Genomic DNA, 14,892 nt, shown 5'->3' on the forward strand with positions numbered 1-14,892 from the left:
AATTTTCTTTACTATTGTATATACATGTCAATTAAAATAGCGTCTTTACCCATTTGTTCTTGGGCCAATATAGAAAAAGTAAATTACGAATGACTACTGATCTTTAGAATGATGACTAATGTATAAGGAAGATATTTATCTCGACTTCATCTAGATTCAAATCTTATATTTAAAGTTGATAAACACCATATACACTAACCACTAGATCGTCTCGAAAAAACTACTCTTACATATACCCACACTATGCTCGGTTGTCTTTCTCTATTGCTATTGGTCTTTTACTCTATGTCAGAAATGTTTTAGATTCGGATTCTACTATATCAGAATGTTACGGAGGGTTTTTTCTATCGTGATGATATATACTTCTGAGATGTGAAAAAAATATTTTTTAACTAATCAAATTCATCAAAATTTTTAATAAATTAAATATCGAACAAATCAAATCGATAGAGTAAGATTAATTTGATTTTCTATCAAATTAACTGAATTTTAAAGAGAAACAAATAAAATTAAGAAAGAAAAAAACAAAAGGTCCAAAAGGGAATATGAACTCATCGTGCCACTTAGGCCGTGGTGTGGTTTAGTCCGATTTGGTTGCATAATCGATTTATTTGATTTAATTGAATTATTTAAAATAATTTTAAAATTTTAGTCCCACACTATGCTCGATTGTCTTTCTCTATTGCTATTGGTCTTTTACTCTATGTCAGAAATGTTTTAGATTCGGATTCTATTATATTAGAATGTTACGGAGGGTTTTTTCTATCATGATGATATATACTTCTGAGATGTGAGAAAAATATTTTTTAACTAATCAAATCCATCAAAATTTTTAATAAATTAAATATCGAACAAATCAAATCGATAGAGTAAGATTAATTTGATTTTCTATCAAATTAACTGAATTTTAAAGAGAAACAAATAAAATTAAGAAAGAAAAAAACAAAAGGTCCAAAAGGGAATATGAACTCATCGTGCCACTTAGGCCGTGGTGTGGTTTAGTCCGATTTGGTTGCATAATCAATTTATTTGATTTAATTGAATTATTTAAAATAATTTTAAAATTTTAAAATAATAAAATCAAAATTTTAAATTCGGTCGCCTCCCAGGGTTAATTTAATTTAATCCAACCTCACTGACCCTAATGAATTCAAAATAGTTTTATCATAAGTTGTCCATATACTAAAAATATTCTTCCTCGGTTTCATTGCTACCGCGGGTCTTACGCAATCAATCGGATCATATGGATATTCCTTCAACACAACATAGGTCATCAAAAGGATCTTGAACGACTCACCAAAGCACGAAAGTCAGGCTCTTTCAAAAAATGAATTTCTATTTGAAGAGTGTATAACCGTATGGATAAGCTTACACTAATCCGTCAATTTTGGATCCAATTCAGGATTTTCCTTGGGAGGTATCGGGAAGGAATTGAAATGCAAGTAAAGTGAATAATCCAAATGCAAAATAAAGAGTTAAAATATATTTTTTATGTTAATAAAAATACAGAAAGTAAAGTGAAATAAAGAAAAACAAAGTCTAATCCAATATGATTTTCACTAATGTTATAGACGCAGTCCCCGGTAACGGCGCCAAAAACTAGTTACGCTTCCGCAAGTGCACGGATACGTTGTCAGTAATAAAAGATTATCGATCCCACGATGACTGGTTATAAGCACTAGCAATTGTTCATGTAGAATTAGCTAAACTACCGATGGTTGTAAGTTAACTATTTCCTAAGAGGAAAGGGAATGGGGAAGTAGACGTGAGAACTAGCAAAAGAGAGAAAGGTTAACTTGGCTTGGGAAGAGTTCTAGGAGTTTGGTTTCGTTATGGTGGAACCTGATGTATCATGTTCTATCTTTTCCTCATTGTCAATCAACATGCATTCGCCGGAAGTTAAAGACGTTATCCTTAAGCACTAAACAGAGAAGATTTCTGTGAAATCCTGTTACGGTTAACCCTTGTCACTAGGGCGCCTCGGTAGATCACAAGAATACAAATCTAATCGATAACATTAAGGATAGAGATAGGGGTTTGGTTCGGTCTCTTACTTCCTTGTAGAGAAGTTGCCTCTCCTTTTAAGGGAGTATCCTAGATGTCTGTGAACGAGTTACTCCTGTCACTAGGGCCTCTTGGGTATACGATCTAAGATCCTCTCTTTACGAAATTAGCAATTCCTACACAATCGACTAATATGACAAGATAATCTCAGCGAGTCTCATGCATATCAAATAGAAACAAAGCAAGCGAAATCATCCAATAAGTAAAGGCATAAACATGAGTCTTACATCAAACCCTATCCACAACTACTCTCTGATCCTAGAACAAGGGATCTACTCCATAGACGCCGAAGAAAAATCCAAAGACATAATAAAAATAAGCATACAATCCTCAAATGAGAAGAGAGAAAGAGAAAAGATGCTTATCCAATAACGTCAAGTGATCTTCGGGTCCAATCCTTTGCTTCTAGAGTTGATGCAATGATGACAGTGATCTCGGAAGTTCGGGATAGCGTGGAACGACACCAAGGTAAATCCTCTCTGACGGCTCACCTCCTCTCCCTGAGAAAAAGAGCTAAAAGCCTTTATATAGGCTAGGACACGGACGCCAGACGACCCGTGCCACGACCGTGCGAAATCCGCACGGCCAAGCTCTTCTTGTCTTCGAGTAAAGTTGCACGATCGTGCCATGTCTGCACGGTCGTGTCTTGCTTTGGCTCGGGCTGCACTGCACGGTCGTGTGAGGTTCACACGGCCGTGTGGTTCTTGGCTGCTGGTAGTGAGACACGAATGTGCAAGGTTGCACGACCATGCTCTGCTCTCTGTCTGGAATCGCCACACGGCCGTGCAGGGGTGCACGACCGTACTCTGCTTTGCTCGGGTGTATCGACAATCGTCGTTTTCGCTCCAAAAGTTGTCTCTGTCAACACAAAACCAAACAAAGAGCATATCTCCCACAAAAGAGTAATAAATGCTGAATAAACGATAAGAGAGATGATCTTACAAAGAATATATACAAATAAAGCAAGTGAATGTGCGTTAAAGCATGCATAAACGATCATAATATCTACGATATCAAGCAGCTATGGACCTTTAACTTCTACAACATAGAGTCTGTGTTGTAGCAGTTACAAACTCATAGCTGCTGCAATGTGGTCATGATTTGATAAATCATGTTGTAGTAGCATGGACCAGTGGCTGCTACAACACAGTCTTAATTAATTAAATTTCAACAACCCTTCCGGTTGCATTTATTGAGATATAACTCTGGAAATGATGTTTCAACTCTATGAATTAAATTCACTAACTTCTCTCTTGCATTCAATAGGCTATATCTCGGGAATTGATGAAATCACACAATTATAAAGATGATATGATAAACCTTTTACCCTTCATTTATCCTAAACCCTAAACCCTTCAATTTTATATAATGACTTCTTCTCAAATCATGGTGTGTTTGGAAGTCAAGAAAACAACACATTCTCCTGGTCCTGTGATATTAGTTGATGATTTGACATCGTCCTCTTATTTGAGATCTTGGGAGGACTCTTCACCCTCCCTACCTTCTAAACTAGCGAAAATCTTACAACAAAAGTGGGATCAAACGGTGAGCTAGTTGAAGGGAGTCCTTCAGACATTAGAGGTTACCCAGGCAGCTCTGAAAGAAGCCATTAATCTATTGGAAACAAACGATTGCCCATGTTCATTTTATTTTGTTGATCTTCCTTTTGTTTTGTTGATGTTCCTTACATTTTGTTGATGTTCCTTTTGTCTTGTTGATGTCTTATAACGACTATCTTCCTTATTTTGTCTGTCTTTCTGAATTTGTAACTTTTACTTTTAATGTTGAACAGTGAGTTGATCTATCTCAGTTTTGTACAATAATATTATAGCAGCTACGATTCTATAACTGTTACAACACAAGTTTAATGTTGTAGTTGTTGGATCGTGAAACGTCGATAGAGGGGGGGGTGAATATCGATTCGAAAAACAACGAGTATAAACGCAGCGGAATAAGAAAATTGAACACAGTGGATTTACTTCGTTCGGAGCCTGTGACGACTCCTACTCGAAGGCCCGTACTCCGTGAGTACTTTCGTTGGGCAATTCACTAGCAATTCGAAATATAGATTACAAGTTAAGTACAATATTGCTAATAAGGAAAAATTACCGACAATAAAAAGACTTAGAACAGAAAGGAAAAGCTTGTCAGAGATCGTAGCGTAGCAGGAGCACAAGGAAGCAGATTCTTCGTTCTGAGAGTTGTGTCCTTGAAGCTTGCTCACCCCCTCCTTTTATAGCCCTTTGGAGGGGTCTCCAGAGCTTATCAGATCCCAAAAATTTGGATCAGATGAGGAGAGTTCGAATCTGGCTGATCCGAGTTGTCTCCAACTACTTGTTTGACACAGTCATCTTCCGAAGGTCATAACTTTTGACTCCGAACTCAGAATCAAGCTCTGTCAGTTGTTATGCGTGCAGAATTTGAAGCTCTACATTTGTATCTATAAAATAGAGTTAGAAAAATATATGTATAGACATTTTATATAGATTTATGAGTTAGGTCCTGTCTTCCCGAGACCAGAACCTAGTCAGGGGCTCAATTTAGGGATCCAAAATAGACCTAAACTAGACCGACGCCTACTGTCCCTTAACTGTGATGCGTCCTCACAGTCACTCTCCTCCAGTGACTTACCTTTACTTACCTGCCAGACGTTCGGTCAGCCCTTCGACCCGTCTGGACTTTGTGCCAGCTATCCGGTCAGCCCGTCGACCTAGCTGGACTTCGTGCTAAGCGTCCGGTTAGCCCGTCGGCCCGCTTGGACTTCGTGCCAACTATATGGTCAGCCCGTCGACCTAGCTGGACTTTTCACCAAGCGTCCGGTCAGCCCGTCGACCCGCTTGGACTTCGTGCCAGACATCCGGTCAGCCCGTCGACTTGTCTGGACTTAGCCTGCATACTCGATCAAAGCATTAGATAACGACAAGCCTAACTTAACCTATTTGTCATTCATCAAAATGTGGGTTAAATCGTTAGTGCTAACCGCACCAACAATAGTAACTACAGAACCGTAGCTACTACAACGGGTTCGCAGCTTGTGTAAACACGTTGTAGCAGCTACAGTTCTGTAGTTGTTACAACATAAATTTGATGTTGTAGTAGCTATAGAATCATATCTGTTGCAATGTTGTTCGAAGCTTGTCCAAACACATTGTAGCAGCTATGATTCCGTAGCTGCTACAACACAAGTTTGATGTTATAGCAGCTACAGTTCTTGATGTTGTAGTAGCTACGGAAACGTATCTACTACAACGTGTTTGTACAAGCTTTGAATCATGTTGTAGCAGCAAGCTTTGAATCATCATTCTCTATAGTTAGCTCGATGCCTGATGGTGTTTTCGTCTATCAACCTCACCGTGACGCCTGGTTGTCTCCTCTGAAGTTTCGCCTCTATCGTAAGTATTTCGTTAGGATTTGATGTTTTCATTCTTCTCCTCTTGTATAGGATTTTGTTTTTTTTTAAGGATTTTTTAAAGTTTTGATTATTCTCCTAGCTGTTACAACGTGTAGCAACTATTTAGACAGTAGCTTCTACATGTTATAGTCGTTTCTTGGACAGTTAGTTGCTATACATTGTAAAATCTAGTAACCTTAAAAATATTTTTGATATTTTAACCAACTTGGTAAAAAAAATTAAAATCATTTTAAATTAATCAAAATTACTTTAAAATTATTGTACACAGTAGCTATTACATGTTATAGCAGCTATTGTCCAAATAACTGCTGCAATATGTAGTAATTACTGTGCAATAGTGGCTAGTAGCTACTCAATATTCCTAGATTGAATGGTCAATAAAATCAAATAATGAATTTATGATGACTCATCAATTAATTAATTAGGATCTAGTTCATTAATTCATCATTTCTATAGAATGATCACTCATATCAATTATAAATCATGACCATAAAATCTGACTTTATCATAAAGGCATAGATAATAGATGTGAGTCAGGTCATACATACCATGGGCTCGCCGCCTCCAAGACTATGATTTCATCGGGAGATTTAGTTATAGAAGTTCCTTTGGAAGGCTATTATTGTACGACGACGTAAATTTAGTTCCGTGCAAGTTTAAGTGGACAAAGAAATAAAGAAAAAAAATGATTTACAGGTGGATTGCAAATATTCTATGGACCATTTCTAAGTGAAATAAAGGAGGAACTTTATGCTGAAAATACACAAGAATCCGGATTGATAAATGTACAACATAAAAATCATGAGCTCACTCTTATTCACAAGATATGTTACAAGAAGAAGAGTATTAAAAGAGAAATGAAATTTCTGTCGGAAAGATTATCCTCTTGTTTAAGAATAAGGAAACGTAGAGGAAAAACAAAAGAAGTTTTACAAGCTTTCTACCGAAACTGGAAGAGAATTTCTTGATTGATTTAAAGAGGGATAAGATTCCCATCTTTTAGGAGGTGAGATGATGAATAACCGTTGATAAATATGTTGATTAGTCTTAGGAAAATCGTATCGGTTCCATTGTACAAAAATTTTGTATAAGTATCAAACATTTCCTTAAATAACCTATTGTGTTCTTTAGAAGTTAAATTAGGAATCGCAGACAGAACTTAACATCATTGATTCCAAATTTAACTTATCTGTTTTTAATGGTTTAGATTTGAATCGCAAGCGGAACTTAACACTATTGATTCAAATCCACCTATGTTATTAATTCCATTAAATATTAATTTCCAAAATTAGCTTCCAGGACTGCATGGTGAGGCACATGACCTTCTTGGATATGGGAGCAACTACCACCGCCTAGACAAAGCCTTTTAAGGAAAGCTAATATTTAATTTTCTTAAATAACTCTAGGTTAACCAAAAAGAACAATCGAATCACAAATTCAAAAAATGAAGAAAACACAAACTCAAAAAACTAATTCGAAAAACTAGATCTAATGCCTCTTGTGTTTGGAATTCATACTAAGAAAAATAACTAGCATGATGCGGAAAACAATTGCTAATTATACCTTCTCTTTATATGCTAATGACCTCGAGATCTTCTGCTGTATTCCTCGCCTCGCCTTGGACGTCGTGTGGGCGACAATCCTCCAAGATGAACACCACCCAAAAGCTTTCTTCCTCTTCCTCTAAAATCTGGCCACCACCACCACCAAGGAGAAGAGAGCAAAGGGAAAAGAAGAAGGGAGAGGGAGGGTCGGCCACCTAGAGAGACTCCACCAAGAGAATAAGAATTGTATCTCATGAGGCCTCCTCACCCCTTCTTTTATATTACTTGTCCAAGGCAAATAAGGAATTTTTTTTAAAAAAATTAAAATCTTCCTCTTGTTTTTCCTTTTCCCTTTTTATTTTCCTTTTCTTTCCTCTTGATTGAATCAATCACCAAATCATTGGATGATGATTTTAATTTTATTTTTATTTAGCCGGCCACCTTGCTTGGGCACCAAGCAAGGGTGGCCGACCCCCTTAAGAGGAAGGAAATATATATATTTTTTTATAAAATTTTACAAGAAGAAATCCTTTTTTAAAATTTTACAAGCTCTCTTTCAATTTCCTAAAGTAGGAGTTAAAAAATGAAAGTTTCAAAAATTAAAACCATGTTTTAAAATTTAAAGCTTCTCTTATAAAATTTCCTTTTTTAACATGGTGATAGAAAATTTAAATTTTAAAACTTCTCTTCCTTTTTTTTCTAAACCATAAGGATGATTAAAAAGGAAAGTTTTAAAATCTTTTAAACTTTCTTTTAAAACATGTGACCTAATTCAAATAAGGAAAGTTTTTAAATTTAAAATATCTCTTTTAAAACTTGTAGTTTTCTACAAAGAGAAGATTTTAAAAATTCAAAACACCCCTACTTGTTTGAATTATTGTGGCCAGCCCCTACATGCTTGGGCACCAAGTAAAGGGGCGACCCTTTAAGAGGAGATGTGGCCGACCATTGCTTGGTACCAAGCAATGGACCGACCCCTTTCTTGGACACCAAGATGGGTCTTTCTTTGGATGGACTTGAGTCTTTAATGAGGCTACGACAGGGACCTAGAGGAGAAATTAGTTTTGGCCTTCCGATGAGCTTGAGTATCCCGTGTTCGCCCCAAACACACAACTCAAGTTCATCGATAATAACTCATTCCACTAGAGAGTTATTATCGAACTACCGCACCAATCCCAAATTACATTATGGGCTCCTTCTTATCATGAGTGTGTTAGTCTCCCTGTGTTTAAGATTACGAATGCCCACTAATTAAGTAAGTTACTAACAACTCACTTAATTAATATCTAGCTCCAAGAGTAGTACCACTCAACTTCATTGTCATGTCGGACTAAGTCCACCGACAGGGTTTAACATGGCAATCCTTATGAGCTCCTCTTGGGGACATTCTCAACCTAGATAAGTAGGACACAGATTCCTTCTATAATCAACAACACACACTATAAGTAATATCATTTCCCAACTTATCGGGCATATTGATTTATCGAGCTAAACCTCACCCTTTGATAAGTCAAAGAAATAAATATTAAATATATGTGCTTGTTATTATATTAGGATTAAGAGCACGCACTTCCATAATAACTAAGGTCTAGTTCTTTTATTAAGTCAGTACAAAAAGAACTTACCTAAAATGATCCTACTCAATACACTTAGAGTATATCAGTGTAATTTATTAATCAAGATAAACTAATACTTAATTACACTACGACTATTCCGATGGTTTGTTCCTTTCCATCTTAGTCGTGAGCAACTATTTATAATTTATAAAGAACCGATAATATGATCTTCTGTGTGTGATACCACACAGCATGTTGTTTACAATATAAATTAATTGAACAATTATATTTAACAAATAAATGTAGATATTGACCAACATGATTCTTTTATTTTAAAAATAAATGTTTATAAAAGCTAGGCTTTTAGTATACACTCTAACAAAATAATGATAGTTGTATTACAGTTAAAGAATGACAAGTGATACGGTGAGGAAGGTGAGGAAGGTATGATATTTGAAGTTGGGCTCGACATCAAGAAAGTCGCACTACAAAAAAAAATAGGATTTTAGGGACGAATTTCCTAAAAGTTTTCTTTGCAAAATTTTTTGCGATAAAATTTGCGACAAAAAAAAATTCGTCCCAAATCAATCGTTGCTAAATTTTGCAACGAAAAAAAAATAATTCGTCCCAAATTTTACGATGAACTATAATTTTCGTCACAAAATTTGTTGCAAATATACACCATATAGTGTCTTTAAATTTGGGACAAAAATAGATTTTCGTCCCAAATTAGAGACAAATTCTGGTTCGTCCCGAATTTAGGACGAATTTTGGTTCGTCCCAAAATCTGGGTTTACCCAATTCTCAAGGTTCGTCCCGAATTAGGGACGAATATGGTTTGTCTCGAATTCGAGACGAAATAGATTTGTCCCAAATTCGGGAAGAATCAAAATTCATCCCTAATTTAGGACGAACTTTGGGAATTGAAGGCAAACCGAATTTTGGGACGAATCCAAATTTGTCCCAAATTGGAGATGAATTTTGGGACGAATCCAAATTCATCCCAAATTGGAGACGAATTTTGGTTTGTCCTAAATTTGGGACGAATCAATTCGTCCCTAATTTGAGATGAACATGGGTAATTCGATGTGGAATTTTGGGACGAATCCAAATTCGTCTCAAAATTCGTTCCAAAATTCATCCCAAGGTTCATTCCAAATTCGGGATGAACTTGAATTCGATACTAATTAGGGACGAATCCAAATTCGTCTCAAATTTGAGATGAACCCTAGTTCGTCCTAAATTTTGTCCCAAAATAAATAATCAACAATTCTCTACATTTTTATTTTCTTTATCCTATTTACATGTCAAATACATTATTACACATCATATTTATACATACATCCAAACAAACAAAACACATCATCCAAAAAGCAACAAAAACTACACATCCCATATCAACATTCAAATATGTCAAATCAACACACATTATATTTCTCCATATTCCGATGACTGACTTGAGCATCGGAAGGTCAATGTCGGGGACTTCTTTCCTGGCTCAGCACTGACGTCATTTATTTTACAGGGCGGAGCGAAATCCATATCCGATTAGTAAAGCCACCACATCTCAATTTTCTACTTGTCCATTTTCAGACAGGATCATAACTCTATAGTACTTTATACAACCTAATTATCACCAAATAAAATCTACTAGCCATACATCTGTGCAATTCTCCTGCTTAATTATTATTTAAACACTAATTTTGCTCCAATTATATTAACTTGACTATGCTGTTACTGATCTTAAAAAAAACTGAAGTATGCTATTAAAAAAAATTCTATAAATCAATCACAAGATATAAGTATGCAGTAATAATTTACGACCGACAAAACATTGAATTGTCAGGATGACTTCAGAATGACAACTTTAGATAACAAACTCCACACAAAAAAAAGTATTGCCAAAAAAAAACAGGGAAAAGAAAAGTCGACACAAAAATCCAACTTTGAATCATTCTTCCAACTATAAATTATTAATGACTTGTGACAGAAGGATCATTTGACTAATTTCCACCATGACCAATGAGCATGCAGTCTCCTTTCAGACTCATTAACAGCGAAGTGACCCTCCTGCTCATCTTCCACGACTGGGCGAGTAGCCTCTCGCCGACTTTTCCTCCCCATTTTAAAGCCTTTCTAATTAATTGCTTTCAGATATATATACAATATTTATTATTATTATTATTATTATTATTATTTTATACAGTTAGAGTAACTCTGTTTTCCTGAACTGCGCCAGAGAATGAATGAATGTTCAGTGTTCAGTCTCTCCCTTTAACCACGCTTGTTGTCTCGGTAGACACAGTTTGTTATACGTTGGAAAGCTTCCCCGAAAGCATCTTCACACTTCTTTTCATGCCGTGTCCTAACAAGAGGTCTCGAAGAAACAAGCTTCAAACGGATTCCTTGACATCAGGTGAGAACGGCGGTGGGGACCCTGCAAAAAAAATCCAAAGATTGCACCAACACCGCCGTTCAAAGTCGCCAGTCAAAGCTTCCAAGTCAAGCCCCGTAGCGCAAGTTTATTCTTTTACAGGTCCAAGTCGTCGGATCAGTCAACGCTCCCTGGCCCACCGACTCCACTGCGTATCCTCGATCCGCGACGCTGCTCCTCGTGCCTACAAACCGTCGTTCTTTGGAGTCCTCTCTCGTCTTCTATCGCTGAATAATCTCTCTTTTTGTAGGTCTTGTGATCGAAGCAGAGCTGGTGGAAATGGAGAGGGGTGAGGGTAGCTTCTCCTTCTTACTCGGCTTCTTCTTCTTCCTTTGCTTCTCCTTGTGTTGTTTCAGTAGCTTTGCGGACACTTCTCCCCAACTCGACCAAACCCAAGTCCTAATCTTGGTCGCTCTGTCGAATTTCCTCCCAAGCTCCTTCCAATGGAACGCCACGAGCCACCCAAATTCTTGCAATTGGAAAGGAGTGAACTGCTCCACATCTCGAGTCACAGGACTAGACCTCGCCGGCGCCAGCTTATCCTCGGCCGCCGGATTCTTCGAAGAACTCTGCCGCCTAGACTCCTTGCTCTGGCTCGATCTGTCCAATAACACCTTTACTAGCATTCCTGAATCCTTCTTCTCCAACTGCAGCGGCCTCTCGGGACTGCAACACCTCAACATGAGCTATAATGGACTGACCCGGCTGCAGAATTTTTCGAGCTTCGGATCCTTGCAGATACTGGACTTGTCCCGCAATAAGCTCAGCGGAGACATCGATTTGCTGTTCGGTGACCTCGCAGAGCTGCAAAGTTTGAATCTTTCTTTCAATTCGTTTGATGGAAGCATACCTTCTCTTCAGAAAGCTAATGGATTGAGGGAACTGGTGCTGTCTTATAACCATCTTGCTGGAGAAATTCCAACGGAGATTAGCCTTCACAAAAACCTCACTATTTTAGATTTAAACTGGAACCAGATATCAGGAAGGATCCCTGATGAGTTGGGTGAGCTTACCAAGTTGGAGATACTTCTCCTTTCTCGCAATCAAATGAATGGCGAGATTCCAAATACTTTGTCCATGATCAGTAACCTTTACCGGTTTGCTGCCAATCAGAACAACTTCAGCGGCGCCATTCCATCAGGACTTACAAGATTTGTCAAGAACTTGGACCTCAGCTATAATCAACTTAACGGCAGCATTCCATCAGACTTCCTCTCATCTCCTACGCTGTTGTCCCTAGATCTCACCAGCAATCGCCTCGAAGGTGCCATACAGGTGGGTTCAGCTCCGAGACTCTTCCGGTTGCGGCTTGGTCAGAATTCGCTTTCTGGGACAATTCCACAGACAATTGGCAATCTCTCTGGTCTGGAGTACCTGGAGCTCGACGGGAATGATTTGAGTTCCCAGATCCCTCTGCAGATTGGCGATATGAAGAACCTGACGCTGCTGAACCTTGCATCAAATCGAATGGAAGGTGAATTGCCGAAGGAATTGGGCGATCTTCGGCAGTTGGTTGTGCTGCAACTCCAATCAAACAGTTTTACAGGTATGATTCCTGAAGAAGTTTTCAGATTGACAAACTTAATCACATTAAATCTGAGCCAGAACTCGCTCTCTGGAGTGGTTTCTCCTGCAATTGCTAATTTGAGTGAGCTCACAAACTTGGACTTGCATGGAAATGAGTTTGAAGGTCCTATACCTGATTCAATTCGCAGCTTGACTTCTCTGATAGAGCTGGAGCTTGGAGATAACCGATTGAGTGGAACAATTCCAAAAATGCCTGACAGTATAAGGATTGCGCTTAACCTTAGTCATAACCTCTTCAGTGGACCTTTACCCTCGAATCTTGGTGGCTTAGAACAGCTAGAGATTCTTGATCTCTCAAACAATGATTTCACTGGTCAAGTGCCAAATTCTTTCACTAATATGAATAGCTTGACGCTGCTGGATTTGTCAAACAATAATCTTTATGGAACCCTTCCAGATCAACTTACCAAATTTGCTACTGTCATTATATCTGGAACAGAGATCAGGAACTCGACTGACCTCCAAAACACGGTTTCGAAGAAGAAAAAGAATAGTGCTTGGATCATTGTCGTGGCTATTGTTGGAGCTGTAATCGGTTTGAGCGCGGTAGCTATAATCCTTGTGTTAATGTTTCCAAGGCGCTTTTATCGGGTGAAAGATGAACAACCTCAATCAGAAGAGAGCACTCCTCAGATTGTCTCTGGCCATTTGATCACTGCAAATGATTTCCATAGATCGGGCATTGACTTCTCGAAGGTAATGGAAGTGGTTTGTGATCCAAGAAACATAGAACTGAAGACTCGGTTTTCTACATACTACAAGGTTGTCATGCCTAATGGGGTTAGCTATGCTGTCAAGAAACTCAACTGGTCTGACAAAGTGTTCCGAGTAGAAAGCCATGAGAAGATTGGCCAGGAATTGGAGGCCCTAGGAATGCTGAGCAGTTCAAATATAATGGTACCATTGGCATATATGTCAATCGAAGACGATGCTTACCTCTTCTACGAACATGTATACAAGGGGACTGTGTTTGATTTTCTTCACAAGAACTCGGACAATGTATTGGATTGGCCCTCGCGTCACACAATAATGCTAAAGGTAGCTCAAGGTCTGACCTTCCTCCATGGATGCGCACAGCCAATTATTCTGCTTGATCTGACAACAAAGAGCATCAAATTGAAATCACACAAGGAGCCTCAAATAGGGGATTTTGAACTTCTCCGAGTTATCGATGCTACAAAAAGCGCAGGCAGCCTTTCCGCTGTTGCTGGATCAGTTGGATATGTTCCTCCTGGTGAGTGAGAATTCTTATGATCTAATTCTAAATATCTAATCGTATTTAGATTTAATTATCTCTTGTGATATAATTTGCTTGCACTATTTCTTGAAAATGTTTATGAACCTCTTTTTTATTCACTCATGAAATATCATGCTGCATCTACAGTTTTGTGTAGTACAAATAAGTCTGTTGGTAAATTAGAGAATTATTAGAAACAAAATTCTACTATAAAATGTCAGAGAGGAACAAATGTTAAATGTTAAGGTGTATGCTACTTCAACCTCTTCTTTTCTACACAAACAAAGCAGAACATTTCATGAATTCAGAAGTAAAGCATAAGTTTCTGGTAAGTAAAAAGGATAGCAATCAATGTTTTCATAAACTCAAGTCTCTTCCTTTTACAAAAACAAGGAGTCAAAAAAGTATTCTGCTTTGCTTAAGTTTTCTAATACCTTTTGTATTTGTTATGATTTCAGAGTATGCATACACAATGAAAGTTACGATGGCTGGAAATGTGTACAGTTTTGGGGTTATTTTACTTGAGTTGCTGACTGGAAAACCACCAGTAAGCAATGGACTCGAGTTAGCTAGGTGGGCATTGAATTTTTCTACTAAGCCTGCCGAAAGAGAACTGATACTGGATTCTAGGATTTCAAAATCTTCCTTGGTGGTTCGAAGTCAGATGCTTTCAGTTCTGAAGGTTGCACTTGCATGTGTTAGTGTGGCTCCAGAGGGAAGGCCAAAGATGCGACAGGCGTTAAGGATGGTCTGTAATGCAAAGTGATTATGATTGTGAAACAGCAATATGAGATGGAAGGTAGTGTTCATTTTGAAGGAAATAGGTACTGCGGCAGTTATACGTATAGTTGTGGTGTTTTTTTCAAGTCAGCAGACATTCATCTACATTGTTAATATCCACTATTATGATATTATAGCAGTTGTTTTTTTTGAATTGTTTTTTGTTATCTGGAATCTTGATCCTTCCCTCAACAGTCAAATGAAGTCGAGAGGTTATCACATTTCTGTAGTCATAGTAGTTTGCATGCCATTGACGATCAATTTATCAGTCCCTAAAC

General features: G+C 37.8%; 1 protein-coding gene across 1 annotated transcript; it reads left to right on the forward strand.

Moving 5' to 3' along the window:
* The first annotated feature begins 11,150 nt into the window (after positions 1-11,150).
* LOC122017707 (LRR receptor-like serine/threonine-protein kinase GSO1) lies at positions 11,151-14,768 on the forward strand. Its single transcript, XM_042575385.1, has 2 exons — positions 11,151-13,831; positions 14,293-14,768. The coding sequence occupies exons 1-2, from the start codon at positions 11,290-11,292 to the stop codon at positions 14,598-14,600; spliced, it is 2,850 nt and encodes a 949-aa protein (XP_042431319.1). The 5' UTR covers positions 11,151-11,289; the 3' UTR covers positions 14,601-14,768.
* Positions 14,769-14,892: the final 124 nt, after the last annotated feature.

The sequence above is a fragment of the Zingiber officinale genome, chromosome 1A, assembly GCF_018446385.1.
Source record: "Zingiber officinale cultivar Zhangliang chromosome 1A, Zo_v1.1, whole genome shotgun sequence".
Taxonomy (NCBI): Eukaryota; Viridiplantae; Streptophyta; class Magnoliopsida; order Zingiberales; family Zingiberaceae; genus Zingiber; species Zingiber officinale.